General features: G+C 43.0%; 1 protein-coding gene across 4 annotated transcripts in view; it reads left to right on the top strand.

The window, feature by feature from the left end:
• Nucleotides 1-20,724, top strand: part of SMURF1 (SMAD specific E3 ubiquitin protein ligase 1) — a 48,883-nt gene extending 28,159 nt beyond the window's left edge. For 3 of the 4 annotated variants that reach the window (XM_053364123.1, XM_053364126.1, XM_053364125.1), the window contains 13 exons: nt 1,448-1,523; nt 2,158-2,402; nt 4,362-4,446; nt 4,724-4,870; nt 7,021-7,222; nt 7,595-7,698; nt 10,168-10,282; nt 12,193-12,371; nt 12,687-12,824; nt 13,656-13,776; nt 15,356-15,557; nt 15,988-16,072; nt 17,065-20,724. In XM_053364123.1, coding sequence (XP_053220098.1) covers nt 1,448-1,523; nt 2,158-2,402; nt 4,362-4,446; nt 4,724-4,870; nt 7,021-7,222; nt 7,595-7,698; nt 10,168-10,282; nt 12,193-12,371; nt 12,687-12,824; nt 13,656-13,776; nt 15,356-15,557; nt 15,988-16,072; nt 17,065-17,164 — 1,799 coding nt within the window. In that variant the 3' untranslated portion in view covers nt 17,165-20,724. The remainder of the gene's footprint in view (nt 1-1,447; nt 1,524-2,157; nt 2,403-4,361; nt 4,447-4,723; nt 4,871-7,020; nt 7,223-7,594; nt 7,699-10,167; nt 10,283-12,192; nt 12,372-12,686; nt 12,825-13,655; nt 13,777-15,355; nt 15,558-15,987; nt 16,073-17,064) is intronic. The other variant, XM_053364124.1, reaches the window with a different exon arrangement.
• Nucleotides 20,725-20,840: the final 116 nt, after the last annotated feature.

Genomic DNA, 20,840 nt, shown 5'->3' with positions numbered 1-20,840 from the left:
CAAGTGCTAGGGACTTTAAAAGTGTCTTCCCCACAGAACCTTCCCATCTTAAGATCTTTTTGTTGGAATGTCTCCTTTGTTGGAGACTCAAACCTAATCAAATATATGGAGAGTGCACTTGCTCATGAATTCACTCCCATAGGAGACTTGCATAGCCCATTCACTTGCAGTTTTTAGAAAACAAAACTTTTAAAGTCACCTTGGGGCTTTTTAACATATGAAATGTTGTAGTATTGCGAGGATGTTCAGCGGCAGCTATAAAGCAGTAGACTTTATAATTGATAGTCTGCTGCAGGCTTCTTCAACCTCGGCCCTCCAGATATTTTGAGACTACAATTCCCATCATCCCTGACCACTGGTCCTGCTAGCTAGGGATCATGGGAGTTGTAGGCCAAAAACATCTGGAGGGCCAAGGTTGAGGAAGCCTGCAGTAGACTATCAATTATTCCAGGGTGAGTAGCTTGTCAGATCTCTCACTCCAGCTGCTCTGAGACAGGAAACTTCTTTCAGTGAGAAGCATGTAAATTTTGGGGGGCAGTGATTGGCAATTGGCTTTGCCACTGGGTGGGATTTGTTTTGTCCAATGTTAGTATGGTGTTTAACTTGCAAGTGAAGTTGCTGCATTCTGACTTGGATTGCATGCTCAGCATTCTGTAGGCTGTTGCTCTGTCTTGCTGTCTGGAAAGCATGTTTGGAAAACCATGGATGTGAGAAACTGTCTTTTTTTGAAAGAAGAAATGCATAACAGGCAAAAAAAAGATGCTCCATTTTAGAATGCCGCCTTGTGGCAAATGTTCTGCTTTCCAACAGTTTTGAGAGGCAAATATCTGTTTATGCAGAATCCTTCACATTTTTATCCAAAGTAGAGTATTTCTTATTAGAAAAATATCAAAGCCTAGGTTATGTGTTATTTTTAATTTGTAGAAGTAGAAATAATTATTTGCACATTTAGCACATTTTGAATGGCAGAATTAGAGCACAATCCTATATATGTATACTCAGGAGTAAACCACAATGAATTCAGAGAGACTTAGTCTCATTTAAGGATTGTAGCCTTAAATGGCTGTTTTCTTAAGGAGTGTCATATTATGATTTATGAATGACATTGTATCATCACAATATAAAAGTATAAGGCAATAGTCATACCCTGGGTGGACTCACTGAAGTCAACTGACGTAATTTAAGTCTACTGATTTCAGTGGGTCTGCTCTGAGTCTGTGTATTATCCATAATAACTCTAAAAACACCAATCAAAATATCTGGGGTGTTTACTGTTGTAAGGAGGGGTGAAATCTTGAATATGCACGTGGGTTATTAAAAGGTGTAGGAATGCTTGCCAAATTGAATGAAGCCTCTCCACTGTGTTCCTTGCATTTTAACGGGGGTTGAATAGGTTTTTGCATCTATGGATTTTAATCATGGCTTTCATTTCTTTTTCTCATTCCAGTCAGCTTACAGACACGGGACAGGATAGGCACAGGAGGGTCTGTTGTAGATTGCAGGGGGCTGCTGGAGAATGAAGGGTAGGTATTTCATTTCCTAGTGGAATCCCCTGGATCTCCTGATTCATAGTCATCTTACTCAGTTAAATGAATGAATAAGATCTGTATTTTTGTTCTGGAGCATGTTAATTGTTAAGTAAACTTTTTTTTTAAAATGGAAGGAGTCAAAATCTCATTGATTTTGTTAGCTAGGAGTTCATTCTTAAGGTCTGCAAGTGAAACACAAAATGGGGACTAGCAATCGTGCCAACCTAATCAACCTTGGTCAACTGTAAAAAGCAGGGAAGGTTCACTCTGGAAGGGCCGCATCTTTGCCTTCATCCTGGTATAACTCATCCTGCTCTGCTCACAAGTGACTGTCTCCCCTTGTCACAATATTGAATCCAGAACAGAGGTTTCATGGCTGACTCCTGACAGAAGAGTATTGTGGCACAGAAAGCTGGAAGACAAGTGTAGGAACTCTCTCCAGCCCCTTGTTAGAGGAGATCTGCTTAGTGCCTTCAAGACAGTCTTACCTTGACATAAGCCTTCTGAGACTGTCTTTTTCAGTGATGATCTATGCTTGAAGTCCAGTTATTTCCCTGAATGAAATTCCCCTAACATTCTCTTAGGCTTGTGTGAAATTTTCTAACTTTATGAGCCTCCCTTATTTCAGAACGGTTTACGAAGACTCAGGACCTGGAAGGCCACTGAGCTGTTACATGGAGGAGCCAGCGCCATACACAGACAGCACTGGAGCTGCTGGAGGAGGGAATTGTAGATTTGTGGAATCCCCCAGTCAGGACCAGACACTCCAGGTGCAGCGTTTACGGACTCCTGATGTGAGAGGCCATGTACAAACCCCCCAAAATAGGCCACATGGTCATCAGTCCCCATCGCCTGACCTGCCTGAAGGCTATGGTAAGAGGAGCAATCTCTGATACGTGTCCTAAGAAATTCTATTTGCGTGCATTTGCATGCTCTTCAGGCCAGAGGAGACATTTTCATCCAGTGCAGGAAAGCAAAGTTAAGATTGGGTTTTCAGAAAACTCATCTGGTCTGCAGAGAGGGTAGCTCTGAAATGTTGTTGACTGCATTTAAATCTTTGGTATGCAGTGGAGAGTTCAAGTGGTTGTGGGGTTGGGGTGTTCAGTATCTGTAGAGCTCCATCTCCTAGTCCTTTCCCCCCTATCTAATTTCCCTTCTTGCCCTTAGTCTGCATAACTTATTTGCAGCAAGGAGTTTCTGCGCAACACTTTGGATCTCATCTGCTGCCATTATATTCCAAATTAAGTCATTTGAGAGAACATAGATTTCTTGCACAATTCTACCTTGATTGTGCAATGTAACTGACCCCCACCCTCCAACACAAGTACATATACACACAGTAAAGGAAGTTAGAGAAAGTAGGGTCTGGTGAACTCTTAACCATCACTCTTTATTTTTGTACCTCTTTCATTCCATGTGAAACTGGGACACTTGTCCAAGTGACACAGTTTAGCTTAAATACATTACAATATTATGTCTAGAGAAAACTCTTGTTCTAGGTTACTAAAGTGCAAACAGCTTTTAATTGACCAGCTTGGGCAGCTGTATTATTAGCAATATATCTTGCCTGCTTCAAGCATCTGTGGGCAACCTGCCATGTGGTTGCCCAAGTAGCAAAGGCCGAAGCAGTTTTACACTGGACAAGTGCAGAAGGTCCCAAGGGCATAGCAACCTGAACTCCTGCCTGTCTCCTGTGCAGTGCTGCTTTCTGCTCCCCAGCTTAGCCAGCCAGACTAAGGGTGCAGGGAGTATATATTGCTGAAGTGGCACAGGCTCATGCCTCCCCATGCCTGCCCAAGGTTTAAAACCACCCTGTCAACTATATTCAGTTTTTTTCTTGGAACTCCCCTGGTTTGTCTTGCTAGTTGTAAGTTTCCCTTTTAAGCACATTTTCTGATTTCTTCATGAAGGTGTGGTTTGTTTTCCTTGGTTTTTCTTTTTGAGGTGGCAGGGTGAGTGAGTGGGTTTCATTGTATACTGGTCTGTAGTCAACAGGTATTATGACAGCACTGTTGGTGTTATATTCTGTCATTTACTGCCTGCTGGCAAGTATATATATATTTGGATCAGGGGGCTGGGATAACTAGCGGGAAGCAGAAAGGGAGTGTGGATGCTTTGCATGTTCCAAGACAAATGAAATCATTTTAGTAGATGTGCAGTTTTTCCCCAGCCTGGTGCCCCCCAGTTGTTGCTCCATTGGCCATACTGGCCATACTGGCTGGGGTTGCTGGGAGTTGTAGTCCAGAAACATTTGGAGGGCACCAGGTTGTACAAAGCTGATGTAGCAGTTGCTCCCCAGAGTGTCAGATGCTTACACAGGGCATGCACACATTCACTGGTAACTATTAGCTGTCTTCCAAAGGTTCATGTCTCTTCACCCCCTTCCCGTCGCCTAGTAGATCTGTGTGAAAAAGCAAGTGGCCTTGCAGAATGGAGATGGTTCCTTGAGAACCTTCTACAAAGGGAGCTGTGCATAGGGAGCCACAACATCCCATGTTCATAGTAATTGTTCATCTTAAAGCCTAAGGAAATAATCACGAACAAAGAAGTGTCTTTCTGGATCGATATGGGAGGGTATAGGTGAGGTGAACTGGAATTGGGTGGGTGACAAAAACGGTAAGCTCTTTTGTGAACATGTAAGCTGTGTCAAGTATCTGATGCAGTTCTTGGTATTGCTGTTTCTTTTTACTCATAACTAGGGCAAATAGTACATTTTAAGTAATGCTATATACAGCTGCTTTTAAGCATTAGCTGAGCTTTCGCAGATACTTTGTTGATGCACAGTTTTTCCTTTGGACTGCTCACTGTAGCATCTTTTCCCTATCTTTGTAGAACAAAGGACAACAGTACAGGGACAAGTTTACTTTTTACATACACAAACTGGTGTTAGCACATGGCACGACCCCAGGATACCAAGGTATGTATGGCAGTCTTGAGTTCATCTGGGTTTGGGCAGGTAGCTGTACCTGTGTTTGAAAAAAAAAATACACTTCAGATAGTTCCTTATAAAGCCTCATACTTAGGGGGAAAATGTTCTTTCTATAAATGTTAGTTAGGGTTTGTTAACCAAAAATTGTTGCCCTTTATCGTCTCCCCCCCCCCCCGCACCTCAGAGTTCCTCATGTTTTTTCTAAGATAAATGTTAATGTTAAGCTTAAATATGTATGTTTTAATTGTTCTTTTGCTTTTCATAGAGACCTTAACAGTGTGAATTGTGATGAACTTGGACCTCTACCACCAGGTTGGGAAGTTAGAAGTACAGTGTCAGGAAGAATATATTTTGTAGATCATAATAACAGAACCACACAATTCACAGACCCAAGACTGCATCACATCATGAAGTAAGAAACCAATGTGTTGCCATGTGCTTCTGTGGCTCAGAATCATAACAGCTGACCCAGCAGCACAAGCGGAGCAAGTGCAGTGGGGCTGCATGGGCAAAGAAAATGCCAGTACTAAAATAATTTTGTTTTTCCCCAGAGAGGGATGTTGCAAGCTGATTCCTTCCAGCAAGGCCAAATGCTTGATGAATGTAGAGTAGAATCCAAAGAACAACGCAACATGCAAATGAGTTTTCACTGTGCCCCTCACTCACTGCACTACATTCCAATTTACTTTTGAAACTGAGAGGGCTTTGATATGTGCTGATATGTAATAACGTAGCCGCCTGCTGCCTGCTCTTGACTGGCAGTGGCTGTTTGGGGCTCTTTCCCATCCTGTTTAATTTGAAGGTTCCAGGCTTTGCTAGCCAACCCCGCCCAGGCCTTTATTTCATAAAATTTATATACTGCTCAATTGTAAAAAAACAACCCTTCAAACCCTATATATCCCTTTGCCAGTGAGGTGCCCCCGCTTCTATTAAACAGTTTTCCTGGGCCGCCTTCCACCCATGCTTATTGCTTGCTTGCTCACCTGCCTGCCTGCCTGCCTGCCAGATGTGTCTCAAATTGGATTGGTGTGGCTGCCTGTTGGTGGTCACGTGAACTGCTACATGACAACAGCCTTGTTGTTTAGTTGTTTAGTCGTGTCCGACTCTTCGTGACCCCATGGACCAGAGCACGCCAGGCACTTCTGTCTTCCACTGCCTCCCGCAGTTTAGTCAAACTCATGCTGGTAGCTTCAAGAACACTGTCCCACCATCTCATCCTCTGTCGTCCCCTTTTCCTTGGGCCCTCAATCTTTCCCAACATCAGGGTCTTTTCCAGGGAGTCTTCTCTTCTCCTGAGGTGGCCAACGTCTTGAAGCCTCAGCTTCAGGATCTGTCCTTCCAGTGAGCACTCAGGGCTGATTTCCTTAAGAATGGATAGGTTTGATCTTCTTGCAGTCCATGGGACTCTCAAGCGTCTCCTCCAGCACCATTTTCTTTGTCAATGGAGTTTTCTTGGCAGGGATACTGGAGTGGCTTGCCGGTTCCTGCTCCAGGTGGATCACGTTTGGTCAAAGTTCTCCACTATGACGTGTCCATCTTGGGTGCCCTGCTTGGCATAGTTCATAGCTTCTCTGAGTTATTCAAGCCCCTTCGCCATGGCAAGGCAGTGATCCATGAGGGGGAAGGCAGTGATCCATGAAGGGGAATACACCCTTATCTGTATCTTCCTATATACATAAAAATGTGCTCTGCAACTGAACTCGTATCGGTGGGTGGCTGGCTCATTTGATCTACATTATGAACACCTATGATGAAGGGAAAGTTTGTTTAATGCAAAAGTTTGCTTCCATGGTCTCAAACATATATTGGTCTGATGAAAGCCATTGCTTCATTTTCATTTTAGTTTTTGATTTCTGAATAGCTGATCTGAAGTTTCATGCCTGCTTCTGTGTTCCATAGTGGACATAGGAGTATTTGTGCTTTTGAAATAAGTACAAAACTGCATGTCACATAATGAAGTAAGATTTGTTGAGTTTGTTGGCTCCAGTTGTTCATCATGTTACATGAGGGTTTTTGTAGTGTAACTATAGCTCTAAAAATGGGCCTGGAGAAGCAGAGTTCCACTACTACAAGTAAAGAAGTACGAATGCTAGTATTATGGAAGTATAAAAATATTTGATGCATGTTGCTATTGTCTTGAAAGCCAATATATGGTAGCATAAATGAGTTAAAGCTACCACAGGAGACACTGTTTTATTTGCTGCAACAGACTATACCTTTGTGTAATCAATTTCCTTATCTAGTTCTTTATAAGCTATGAAAAGTTTGTCTAATCTTGTTTCCTGATACTGATTTCTTTTATTTCATAAAATTTATACATCGCTTATTGTAAAAAAACAACAACAACCTTCAAAATGGTTTACAAAAAGAATAAAATAGTCAGTAAAAAAAGTTAATAAACAAAAATTCAAAGAATTAAAGCCAGCAGTAACTAAAAACAGATCAAAACACGCACCAACGCTCTAGATACTGATGTCAAGAGACTATGTGGCTTCCCACTATAGTGGCAATCCTTCCTTCTTCATTCCCTTTTGAGAGTAATCTTCTCATCTTTCCCTTCAGTCACCAATGCCAACTAAAAGAACCCAACCAGCCTTTGCCAGTGCCGAGTGAGGGATCATTGGAAGACAGCGAGGAGTTGCCTGCCCAGAGATACGAGCGAGACTTGGTGCAGAAGCTAAAGATCCTCAGGCATGAGCTCTCCCTCCAGCAACCCCAAGCTGGCCACTGCCGCATCGAAGTATCGAGGGAAGAAATATTTGAGGTATGTTGATCTGTGTCTAAGATAGTGGGAGGTTTAGCCTTTCCAGTGCATCTAGGTAATGGCTATGGATTTCTGCAGATGCAGCTTATCATAAATGCTGCCCCTGTGAGGCCTAAAGATATAATGAAAGCCATTAGAATGAATCACAAAATGAACCTAATGTCAAATGATGTTAAATTTGAGATAAAAAATCACTGTTCAGCAGCTATAAGGAAGGTTTGCCATTCTAAACACAGCTAAAATTTCCTGAGGGCTATGACTTAAGCAGCGGTGCAAGAAGGGCACCTCTAGATATCCCCTAGATATGTGAAGAGTAGCTACTGTTGAAAAAGTGTTCATTTCCTGAGAGTATACTTCTGTTTCTTACTACAGGAATCATACCGGCAGATAATGAAGATGAGGCCAAAAGATCTAAAGAAGAGACTGATGGTGAAATTTCGAGGAGAAGAAGGCTTGGATTATGGTGGAGTGGCAAGGTGAAAGACAGGTTCTTAAAATGACATGTACTGGGCAAAGGAAGCCCTTTGCAGAGACCTCCAAATATTGCAGATAAAAATTCAAAAGAACATTTTATCAAACCCACGAATGATGGCAACCTTAGCATGTAATGCTACAATTTACCAAGGTTTGGCATTACAAGGGCAAGCCTTTACAAGCCTTGGGCTGGATCCAGCAGCATGGTCCTATTTGCCCCCTTTCCCCAAGCTGGGTAGGGGGCTGTGCACCTTGTCCCCTCAACAGGCTGGAGCAGCAAGTGACCCCTTCTGCCCCCTGCCCTGCTTAAAATAATTTTCGGAAAGATGCCAGAAATCAAGAGTCCTATGTGTTCCTATAAAAGTATATGCCACAAAGTTAGCCTTTAAGGCAGACTTTCTCAATCTCTGGTCCCAGATGTTGAATTACAACTCCTATCATCAGCAGGGGCAGGAGTTAGGGATGAGGGGAGTGGTAGCCCAACAACATCTGGGAAACCCAAGTTGAGAAAGGACAACATAATATATCTACTTCTCTAAATTGCTATAATAGTTTTTGAAGATGTTTTGCATTCTCTTTATCTAACTTGGATATAACCCTCTGGCATCTGAGGGTTGCAGTCAATGTTCGTTTTACTTAGCGTAGACCCAGTGAAATGGACATAATTAATGTAGGTCCATTAATTTCAATGGGGCTACTGTGAGTATAGCTTGGACACAATCCTTTGCATTGCGCTGCTCCTGGTGATAGGTCTGTGTCTAATCCAGGGATCTGATTGTAATGCTGATTCCTCTCTTGCATCTGAGTTCGGAAGCTCTTCCAAGGGCTGAGTGTGCCAGTGACTAAAATTGCCCTGAGTAAGACTTTTCTTTTGTCTAACTCCAGTGATACATTCTCTGATCTTAAATTCTCTAGACAAAATTCTTGTTGTCTGGAGCGCTTCCCGTTTGACCTCTCCCTTGTCATCACTGGCGTGTTGCAAGAGTTTATCTTGTCTGTGCTTTATATCTGTCTAGACAGCTGCTGAATGCTCTAGCACAGCCTATTCAAATGCCTCCATTTAGCTTCAGGGGGAGCCAAGTTGTGCAATAAACCCACATACAGTGTTACCCCAGGTAGAAACTATTAATATATCATCACAGAAATCAGGCAGTCACCAAAGTATTTCCAGAAACTAAGTTCCTGTAGAATTCCCTTTGTTTAGCAGCTTCCTCTTCACCAGTCACATGACCAAAACTATCTGGAGTGTCCTTTTGTATCCTTTTAGTTGTGTTTACAAGAACAAATACGCACCCCTGGATAAAAGTCATATTGAAGAAAATTGTAGATGTGCCTTATTGGGAATAAGATTTTATTTTGTGTGTGAAGAGAGAGAGATACAATGATTTGGTAATGTTTACATTGTTAAGTTTTGATAACTTGCATTTCTGAAAATTACATGTTAAACAGAACTTACATTTGGATTATCTTGGAGGTGTTGTTTTCAAGTTGCTTTGTAGCGGTCGCTGGCTACAGACAATTAAAAAATCTAGAGACAGACACACAGAAGTACAAAAAGATATGCACTACCATTATATTGCTATCTTCAGCTCTAATCAAGATTATTTTGCTTAATCATATTAGGTAACCATCCTTCTATTGATTTTTAGGAGCTTGCTCTCATCTTGCTGCCAAAACAATATTTTAGAAACATGTTAATTTACAGAATAGAAAACAAACTCTTACCTGATTTCCTATATAAACTTATGTGAGGTTTTAGAGTTGGAAGGGATCTTGAGGGTCATGTAGTCCAACCCCCTGCAATGCAGGAATCTCAACTAAAGCATCCTTGACAGTCTTACGTCCAAACCGGCACTTGTGGTTTCATTCCAAAACAAATCACTATCCTTATCTGGAGCCAAGGTTTGTTCTTGGCTTTCCGGCCATGACTCATTTGGAAAGAAACCATGAGTGCTACTTTGAGCATAACACTGAGCTAGCTGGTGCATGGTTGTTTCCCCACAGACTAGCAGAAGTACACAGCAAGGTCTCTCAAGCTGTCTGCACCAGCATGCAGCTCACGGTCATTATGGTTTGAGCAAACGACACAGCTTGACAGAGCCAGTGAAGCCAGCTTTAAAAGAATGCCTGGTTGTGTCTGATGGTGCATTAATAAAAGAATACTTGGTTATGGAAAGTGACCCAATTTTCTGTCCACTGTAGTCGCATTGAGTGTTAACCAAAGAGTTTTGTGAAACAAATGAGTGCTTGTACTCTTTTCTTTCCCAGTAGAAGTTGATCAAAGGAACAGGCTTGTCCTAATTTGCCTCCTTACATTGCACCGAGTCTAGATTCTCTCCCACCCCCGACCCTCTTTTTTGTAGAAGTCACAATCTGTATCAAATGAGTAATGGATCCACATGTTACTGGGTGGGGTAAGCTTTAACTCCACCATCCAGCCTCTTCCCTAACATATGTCTCTTGTCTGGCAGGGAGTGGTTGTACCTTCTGTGCCATGAAATGCTGAACCCTTATTATGGACTCTTCCAGTACTCCACGGATAACATTTATATGCTGCAAATAAATCCAGACTCCTCTATCAATCCTGTAAGTATTCTAGAAGCAAAGCAGGTGTGTGTATGCGGCTTAAATACAGGCTAATTCTCTGAAACCCTGGTAGTGGTATAGGGTCCAAACAGCAGCCAATCTTGTTCCATGAGACCAGTGTGGCTTTAGATTCAAACAGCCACTCCCATGCCATGTGGCAATTCACTTTTGTAATGCGGGAGTTTCAGAAGTCTTTTGATGTGGCGTCGACTCTCCCATTCAGGAAGGGAGATGAAAATGTTCACCGCTGCAGCATGCAGACTCTTGGGTATATTCAAGTAGCTCTTTGGATCCCAACCGGAAGCCCTTTGCAGATGTTCACTATATAGTCACAGAGGGATCCAGCCTCTCACTATCCCTCACCCCCTCACCTGCTGTTTGCACTTTCGATTTCATGTTTAGAGCACATGGGTCCAACCTTTGCATGCTGCACGCTTGGTTTTGTGGTATACAAAATGCACTTTGCTCAGTGTTTAAATAGGAGCCTTTATGCATCAAGTTGAATGTGCAAACAGTCGGGTGGGCTGGCTTGATTCTAATTTCCCAGTGCATATGCAGTTTGAACCACTTTTGCACAGTCCTGAGATTTCCCTTGCTTGTGGTATTATGTGAGTCTACCTATCTCTGTTACTTTTTCAGTTAACACCAAATAGACAAGTGAAGGTAAGTGTGCCTATCATAACCGAGGAGAAGCACCGGTGGCTTGTAATGGACTAATTTTGTAGAACCTCAACTTACCCATTAAAGGAATAATTAAAACTTTGTTCGTTAATTACCTTGTCAGTTCCACACTAAATCCTCATTGCATAGTTTTGCCCCTTAGAAGATCCACTGCATGTTAACAACTTCAAACACACATACCCACACACGCCTTGCAGAACTGATTACATCTCCATTCTGTCCAAAACCCATATTATTTTTCAGCCTCACAAAGTTCAGGGTGGTATTTGGTGCAGATTGGTTGCCCAGGTAAACAGTTGGTTGCCTGGAAAGAATTTGGCAAATTACAACAGTTTTACCCATATTTGATTTCAAACTAAAGGAGGGTAGTTGTAGCTTGAGTATTATTATTATTATTATTATTAATTTAAAATTATTATTATTATTATTCCCTTGTACACCCTAAGGTCCCAGGGTAGGTTGCAACAATTTAAAATACAACATTATGCATTATGAATGCATCATGTGTTAATGGGACTGATAGAAATGACCTCATATATACTCATGACAAACAGCCTGTCTTCCTCTAGCCCAAGCAGCACACGTGTATTGAAAACCTTGGGGTTAGCAAGATTAGCATATGTACAAAAACTTTAAGAAAACCTTTGAAGGGGGATGAGAAGGCCCATACAGAGAAGTGAGTCATCTCAGTGGCTGCAGAAGGCTCCATATCTGTTGTCAGGAGAATGGAAAGCTTGGGAAGGAGAGTGACATGGAGTATCTTAGAAAAGGGCCTAGTTGGTTTTGTTGAACCTTGAATGGCACAAGCATATGCTATGCTGCAACATTTTGTTTCAGGTCTCTGTTGTTCTGCATGGAGAGAGATTGTACAATAGCCTTCCCAAGCAAACGTTGATTGGGCCCAAGTGCCTGCTTTTAACTGCATTGGCTCAAGTAGATTGGCTTTTAACATGAATCGCCATGTTTGTGGCTAATGATCTGATGGTCACAAGCCTGTAGTGCAGTATGGTAGGACTGTGGTCTCGAGACTGAATGCATTTAGTCAGCTGTGTTAAGTATATGTAACATTGAATTCTGTGCAAATTGATTAATTTCTCATCCAGAGGGCTTGAGATCATTAAGCGAAACTTTCATTGAACTAGGAAATGGCTGAAGGCATAAGTCTAGCCACAAGATGTCAGCATTGGGCTTCTCTTCCAGATAATGAGTCTCTTCGATGTTTCTCGTAGGATCATCTGTCTTACTTCCACTTTGTTGGTCGGATAATGGGTCTGGCTGTGTTCCATGGACACTACATCAACGGAGGTTTCACCGTTCCTTTCTACAAACAGCTGCTGGGCAAACCCATCCAGTTATCTGATCTGGAATCAGTCGACCCAGAACTACACAAGAGTTTAGTTTGGATTCTGTAAGTATTGCATACGCAGTTGAAAGCTTTTTAAAAAGACTAGGGTGAGGGGAAGCAGCTCCACATAGTAGGACTTTGCAGCCCCTCAAAGTCACTGTTCGTCTGCATAGTCCTCTACCATCGCTTGGGTGTGTAGATCCATCAGAATCTCTAGTGCTGTCCAGCAAAACAAAGGTAGAGTTTGATTGTAAAAGACGCTAGATCAACTCCTAATAAATAGCTTGGATTCTTCCTGCCATAATGTTTACTTAAGAAGAATGTTTTGTGCTCCCTGGAGAGTACAGAAATGACTTGCAGTCTTTGCCTTGTTGACAGAGAGAATGACATCACTCCGGTTCTGGACCATACTTTCTGCGTGGAGCACAACGCTTTTGGCAGGATTCTGCAACATGAGCTCAAACCAAATGGAAGAAATGTTTCTGTTACAGAGGAGAACAAGAAAGAATATGTGAGGTACCACCAGAGGAGGTTAAATGTTATCCTCTCATAATGCAGAGGTGGTGGTGGTCAGTCTCAGCTTCTCTGTCTCTCTCCCCACTCCTTGACTTGCACCAGTTTGTGTGTTCAGAACATTTCAGTTCTGTAGTTCAACTGTGGGTCAAAGTTATCCAGTGATCTCTGTAATATGTGTGCTTGTGCGCTTCTAGTTGCTGGAGACACCTTAATTTTTGCCACCTAGTGTCTTCTATTTGGCTTCGGAATCTCATTCTTACGATAGCCTTGACTAATGCCACACAGTTGCTACTGAAGCTGTAGGCCAGAGGTGGTCTTGATGGGTCTTGCAGTGTATTTTGCAGAATACATTTCTCATCTTGTACCACTCGGTGATCTTCTTTGTGGCTGTGCCTTTCATCTGCTCTGCCTCTCTCCCCCTATGGTTGTATGCAGCTTGTTGCTAGAATCAACACAGAATTTGTAACTGGTCACGGATGTCCAAATTGGATGATGACTTTACTCAGATCTGCCTCCTTTAGGTGGTGGGAATTGGCAGCATAATTGGGGCCTGCAGTGCCATGCATCTTCCCCATTTACATGTTTTAAGAAAGCTGCACTGACACATGGACCCCAGTGGTGCTGGAGATTGGACAGGCATGCTGCCCACCATGCACAGGGATGAGATCCCTGCAAAAAATATTGTTTGCTCCTCCCAAAGTATTCCTCGTTTGGGAGTTCCTAGGGGGGAGGGAAAGCAAAATCTTGAGTGTATCTATTTTGCTGCAAGTTATATTTCACTTGAAGGCTTCTGCATTCAGTTCTCACTTTTGATTCGCTCCCTGTCCCCAGGTTGTACGTTAACTGGCGGTTCATGAGAGGAATTGAGGCCCAGTTCCTGGCTCTTCAGAAAGGCTTTAATGAACTAATTCCTCAACACCTACTGAAGCCTTTTGACCAGAAGGAGCTTGAGGTATTGCATCCTTTTCTCCTTTCAAATTACGTTGTGGTTCGTGTGTTCTGTTAAGTGCCCTGGGTGGGGGGGGGGGAGGAATCCCCCTTTTCATATTGTATGGGACAGTTTTGCCTGAAGCTGCTGGGCATGCTAAGCCTGCTCTTTGCTCCTCACTACTGTTTAAAGAACACTGATGTTCTACGTATACCCATCAGAAAAGATAGTTGAGTGGCTGCTTTTGCACATCAACAAAATGCAGGAAAAGGATATGCAAACTCCAACCTCCAAAGCTAGACAAAAACACTGAGCTGGGTGAGGACAAAACTATCTCCCCAGGATAATAAAATGCCCCCAAAACCAGACGTTTGGGCACCATTAGGAAAGTGGAACCTTTTTGTATTGGCTGACATACCTTCATGATCTCCAGGTGTGCATAGCAATTTGATGGCTTTGAGTGGTCGACTCACCTCATTGTCAGTACAGATTAACCAAACAGGTATTTTTTCTGATCAAATCTTTGTTAAAAAATTCTCAATCACTTAGGAAGATCCACTGGGTTAAAACGCTTCTGATCTCAAGGCAGTATCTATTTTTCATTTCTCACAGCAGTTTGATGTTCAGTTATTATCGTAGATTGGTGGTATTACTTGTATTTTAGTAATAGTTGGATGGTGCCTTGTACGCCTCCTTCCAGCAACTCCTGCAGCAAAGCTGGTGCCAGGATCCCCAGACACACTGCCCAAGCTTGTGCCCTGGGAAAGTTGCTTAGGTGCTGCTAATACAGTGGTTTGACTTCAACCCCCAAAGCGCCCCTATTCTCTCTGGAGACAGATGGATGTCAACAACAAGTAATCAGCACATAAAAGGTTTGGCCAGTCCTATATCCAGGAGGAAATGAAATTCAAAAACCTAGGAAAGACACTTAACTGTGGAATTAAATGGTGTGCATAGTGGATACAGAGAGTTCTGTTTGTGTGTAAAAGGTAAAGGTACCCCTGACCGTTAGGTCCAGTTGCAAACGACTCTGGGGTTGCGGCGCTCAACTCGCTCTACAGGCCGAGGAGCCGGCGTTTGTCCGCAGACAGTTTTTCCGGGTCATGTGGCCAGCATGACTCAGCCGCTTCTGGCAAACCAGAGCAGCGCACGGAAATGGCATTTACCCTCTCTCCGGAGTGGTTCCTATTTATCTACTTGCACTTTGATGTGCTTTCGAACTGCTAGGTTGGCAGGAGCTGGGACCGAGCAACAGGAGCTCACCCCGTCTTGGGGATTCGAACCGCCAACCTTCTGATTGGCAAGTCCTAGGCTCTGTGGTTTAACCCACAGTGCCACCCGCGTCCAAGTTGTAAATACTTGTGCACTCTGCGGCAGAAGGTGTGAATGTGTGGCTCCTGATTTGTACGTCGTCTTTCCACACACAGAGAGAACAGTGTATCACAAAATCAACAGTCGCATGACAGTTTCACAATAACAGAAATAATAAAAGAGCAACACAGTAGCCAGTAAAACAGCATACAACTCACTCACCCACCCACCCACCCATATTTCAAATCTATAAATGTTCTGCCCCTTACATTGTGTATTTCTGATCCATCAGCTCATCATAGGTGGCTTGGATAAGATCGACTTGAATGACTGGAAGTCCAACACACGCCTGAAGCACTGCATGGGAGACAGCAATATTGTCAAGTGGTTCTGGCAGGCGGTGGAAGCCTTTGATGAGGAGAGAAGGGCCAGGCTGCTGCAGTTTGTGACGGGCTCCACGCGGGTTCCCCTCCAGGGTTTCAAGGCTTTGCAAGGTGACTGATAGGGATGCTGAGTTAGCACGCTTGTGCAGAGGGCTGCCCATGGCGCGCCCAGTTAACCTGCCACCAGTTCCTCGATGATTCTGCCCTTTGTTAGCTATACCATGAATTGTTCCATCTGTAACACATGGAATTGCCTTATATTGGAGCCAGTCCATTGGTACCTCTAGTCCAGTACTTTCTGCTCATATCAGGCAGCAACTTCCCAGCGTCTTGGGCAAAGGGTGTGTGTCCTCACTCCCATTTTGTTTCTCTCTAGACTCGTTGGCCTGTGTGTATGTGTGCACATGCGCACCTCTGTGCTTAGGATCTGTGACTTCCCAATCTCTGCCTCGCTGCTGTCAGGGTTTATACGTGTCAGAAATGACTAGTGTGCTCATAGTTGTGTTTTTGAAGGGCCTTAACTAGAATGTCTGTTTGCAAGGTTCTACAGGCGCCGCAGGACCCAGGCTCTTCACTATCCACCTGATAGATGCAAATACAGACAACCTTCCAAAAGCTCATACTTGGTAAGGCTGCTTTTCTGCCCACCCAGCTGTGGTGAAGTGTGCCTGTGCGAATGTGCCCTCAAGTCTGCCCAGATGAAACAGCAAAGCTTTACCAAAAGTAAATTGTGTTGTAGTGATGTTTGGTGTACATCTAGAAACTTAAGGGAAAACCTTCCCTTATTATTAGGCGGTTGGAATGAAAGTTAAAGAGTGATTAGAGCTATTTTGGTCAAAGTTTAATCATACTCAAATACAGCAAAGTACTGTTAAAACATTCATGAATGGTGGAGGCAGCAGTCTATGGATTCTAAATGTTTTTAATTCCATGTTTTATATGGCACAGTAGAAAAAGAATCAATCAATGTTGGAAACTGTATGAGTAAAGACCCCATTCAGCTAATTACACCCATGTTTTGACTAACAGTTTGCAGGTGTAAGGGCCTAAGTAAATGATGCATGTTAATGCTTGCGGCAGCTAATCTTTAATAAAAATAGGCTGCTTTGAACAAGCCCAATTTAGAATGGAGAAGCAGCCAGGTGCTAGAAAGGGTGCCTCGCTTTTGCCTCACTGCCCACCTTTCTGCTCCAAAGCCACCTCTCCTCCCTCCCCCCCCACTGCTTTGCACCCGTGGGACTTGTAGTCCCAAACTTCCCATTGGCACCAGGTTGGGGGAGGCAGCCACGCTGTAGAGAAAACAGCAAGCTCCCATTGGAAGCAAACATGCTGCCCTGTTTACTGCTGGCTGGCTTCTCATTGGGCCATCAGCGGTTTCAATTTCTGTGATCCCGGAAATGCTTTGAAATAATGTATTAGTGAAGGTTGGCATCTTTCCTGGCAAACTATTAACTGCTAAACATTAGAAAAAGCCAGAATTCTGTTACAATTCCTCATAGTGATACAGCAGATACAAATGGCCAAACCAAAACACCATCCTTTTCCAAGGGCTGGGTGAAGAGTTGCATTTTGAGTTGGTGTCAGCAGGGCCCTAACGCCAATCTCTTGCCTTCTGCAGCTTTAACCGAATTGACATTCCGCCTTATGAGTCCTATGAGAAGCTTTATGAGAAGCTGCTGACAGCTGTGGAAGAGACATGTGGGTTTGCAGTGGAGTGATTGGGCAACCAAAGGAAACAGATACTACTAGCTCATGGACCACCAAATCAAAAAGCTGTAAGAAGAAGCTTGCTGTGAACTTCTTTTGTCCAAAGCATTGCGACGCTCGACAACTGGGGGAGTGGAGGCTGCTTCCTCTCCTTCCTTCCTGTGGTGGTGTGGGGGGGGGCTTTTGTTGGGGGTTCCCAACCATACTTTTCTCCCCTTTGTTACAAAAAATTCCCCCTCCCCATTTTTTTCCCATGTCCCATGAAACAAAAGGCAGCCAGGTTCAGCATTTGGTTTTGGTTACCCAAGATATTCTGCTAGACTCGTAACACATATTGTGATAAGGTCAATGACCTGTGGTCTTTTTTTATAGGAGTATCAAACTGTAGTTGAGTATCTTGAGATTGGTTTGCTGAGGACTTTTCAACTGGTAGGTGTATCTGGATGTTTTGTCTTAATGCAGTCCTGAGCCCTTGTAGCATCCAGAAGCATCCTATGGAAATGAGACTGGCACCGGGATTCCAAATTGCACATTTCAGAATACCCATTAAAGAACAGTTAGCAGGAAACGGCTCCGTAGGTGCAGACAGCTGAAGGTTATTCCTTGAGAGGGAGCTTTTTGTCCAAGTGTGGTGGCTTGGCTCTTAAGAGAGAGGAACCCAGAGGAGTCCAAGCCATCTTGAATTGGGAGGTAAGTTTTCATTCTGGATGCTTTGTACATGAGACAGATTTGTTCTGTGGACTTGCTTCCCTTCTGTGTGTGATTGAAGGCTTGTGTTAGAGAATGTGGCAGTGGGGAAAGGGCCACATTGTCAGCAGCCTGAAAAAGTTTTCTCCTGACATTGTTTTTTCAGATTCTTTTTTTTTTTACTTGAAACTGCAGAAATTCTTTTAAGAGGAAATAGCTAAAAGCAAAACTAATGGAACCAAGTTCCGTCGTTGAGCCACTGGGAGTGGAAAATGGCTCTGTTGAAAGATGAATATATAATAAAGATCTAACACAGGGGTTTTAAGCCTACAGATACTGAGTAACCCAGAGTACTGCTTTGAAATTCTTCTCCACCCTGACTTTCGTATATCTGAAGCTAATGTTCAAGGTTGGTGTCAAGTGATTGGTTTCACACAGCTTCTCAGATGCAGGAGAATCAACCCTGTCAGGTAAACCAAATCAAACAGGTTTTTCAGTTTCCACAATAAGAAACAAGGCAGTGTTTTTTAACAACATAACATTTTCTTGGCAAAAAGGTCAACTAGTAATCAATTGTGATTCAGTTCATAAGACTCCCCCCCCAATATATATATTAAAATTGTTTTAAGCAAAGATGCATATTAACCGTTACTTTGGACAAGTAAGGACATTGGGGTTCAGCCATGGGTCAAATGGTTCTTTTACCTACAAGGATATTTCTGTTGTTCATTTTTATTTTTATTTTTAAAACATTGAATTTGATAATAGCTTTAAACTGTGATATGACAGATTTAAGTTAGATACCTGTCAGAGTCCTAAAATCTTTCTTTCCTGTTGTTAACCGTTTTTTTTTTTGTGATGGACACATGAGGATTATATTTGAGAAAGGAATTCTTTTTATTTTGTGTTTTTTGCACCATGTGGCTAAGTGTTGGATTTTTTAGGTGAGCTAAGGTTTAACTTGAAATGCCTTTTGAATCCAGGCGCACTTAAGGGACCAGTTAGCTACAGCTAAGTTATTTAGGAAGGGAAGTGTATCAAGGAGGTTTGAGGGATTTCGGATTCACATATTTGGTTAAGCATCTTTGTAGTACTCTGGATAATAGAAATCTCATGATCTTGCCAAATGTCTGTGGAGATCAGATGTTGCTATTGGACCCATTAGCCCTGTCAGTGGAAGTTGAATGCACAAGGTTTCGTAGAGATAGGAACATCACACGAAAAGGTTTTCACAAGTCATTTCCATGCAAATCTGAGGTGTTGGAAGTGAAAGGTCTTTCCTGAGCACAGAGGCTGAACAGGTTGCCCATGTGAGATTAGCAACAGTTAGCAATGGCGACTGTTCACCTGGAGGTGAATCTTAATGTGACTCTTGCCATGTGGTTTCAGCTTCTGTACAGTTGGAGCCCACACCATGCCAACAACATTTGAGATGGAGAAGTAAGCGAGCAGGTGGCCACAGGCGTGGCAGGCATGCTCCGAGGGCAGCATGAGCATTGGCCCCGAGTCCGTGTTCAGGCCCCGAGCACATGGCGCCTCTGTGATAATAGTGCAGAAGATTGGGGGACTTCTATCTCCAGGATATTCTTTACATTTCCCATTTGGTGTCACTGTTCCAACACCCAAGAGCCCAAACAGACTGTTTGCTGCATCTTAGCTTGAGGCAGCAGCAGCAGCAGGGATCAAAGGAAAAAAGTAGACCAAAGGTTTTTTCCCCCAGGGTGCTGGCTAGAGCGGCACAGACCACTTGCTTCTGCTCAGGCTGAAACTTCCACATCTCCTCCCTGAACAAGAGAGGGTATAAAATATAAGTGGGAAAGTGGGCTTCTTGCTGCTACAATCTGCTGAGCTTCAGCACAGTCTTTGCTGAAAGCTTTTTAGCAGTCAAACCATCCAAAGGACACACAACAGACTTGATGGTTTTATATTTTCCCTGCAGTGGCCTCTTGGTAGATTCAGGCCCTCCGGGCTTGCAGCAAGTCCGTGGAAGTCTACCCTAAGGCAGATGGAGGTGGTGAAGGGAACAGGAAGTTTCCTACTCTCACACAACTGACTTGCCGGCAGTACACCTTTCCCCTCTCCCCCATGCAGGAGGTGGTGAAAGGGCTATTTCAGTTGAGACAGAGGAACAAGAGCAGGGCTACGTGCTTCCTCTTCCCCCAAGCAGCTTGTCACATCCAAAGTCTCCGTTAATCTAAAATCTCCAGTATGTCTAGCAGTGTAGGTCAGTGATGCAAATCTGTTTTTTTGTTTGTTTGTTTGGTCTTTTGTTTAGTTGCCCTGAAATGCATCATCCTTCGTTTATGCACTCAGGGATGTAGGAAATTGCCACTCCTTTTGTGTTACGAATTGGAAAGGTATGAGTGAGTAGCCCAAGGTCTAACCTTGACATATTGGAGCAACTTTTTGTTTCTGAAGAGGCTGCTTGTTCAGCATGGGGTGTGGTTTATGAAACCTCAACTATCATTCAGACGCCTCTTTCCCCCACTTCCTTAGTCCATTGCCCAGTATACTACACTGTAGAGCACAGAAAGTTTTCCAGAAATGCAGTACATATTTGTTCTTACTCAGTTAACTTTTTTTTTGTTCCTCAACCACTTTATAATGTATTTTTTAACTTATTATTTTGTAACGTCTTGTTTTTAAGTATTGCTGCTACTCCTTGTTACTCTTCTCACCATTTTTATTGCAAATTTTATTTTGTGAAAAAGTTGTACACTAATGTTCTTCATTTTATGTCTAAATCAAAGTATTTAAAGAAATACTAGTTCTATTTAACGTGGTTATGGAGCCAGCTGGAATAAACCGTGATTGTATAGCAGGCTGGGCCCAGGAGGTCATGTTCATTTTTGTTACATATGCAATAAACTCTCACAACTTTAAATTTGTGTAAAATCTTTTAAAATGTTTCCACTAGTGTGTTAGATGCACCAGAAATGTAATACTAATCATTTTAGCTTTCATTGTGAACAGGAGGCTACCTTAGGCCAGGTAAGATTA

The sequence above is a fragment of the Podarcis raffonei genome, chromosome 14 (assembly GCF_027172205.1).
Source record: "Podarcis raffonei isolate rPodRaf1 chromosome 14, rPodRaf1.pri, whole genome shotgun sequence".
Classification (NCBI taxonomy): domain Eukaryota; kingdom Metazoa; phylum Chordata; class Lepidosauria; order Squamata; family Lacertidae; genus Podarcis; species Podarcis raffonei.
Note: the sequence above shows the minus strand (reverse complement) of the source record. Positions and strands in the feature narration are given on the sequence as shown.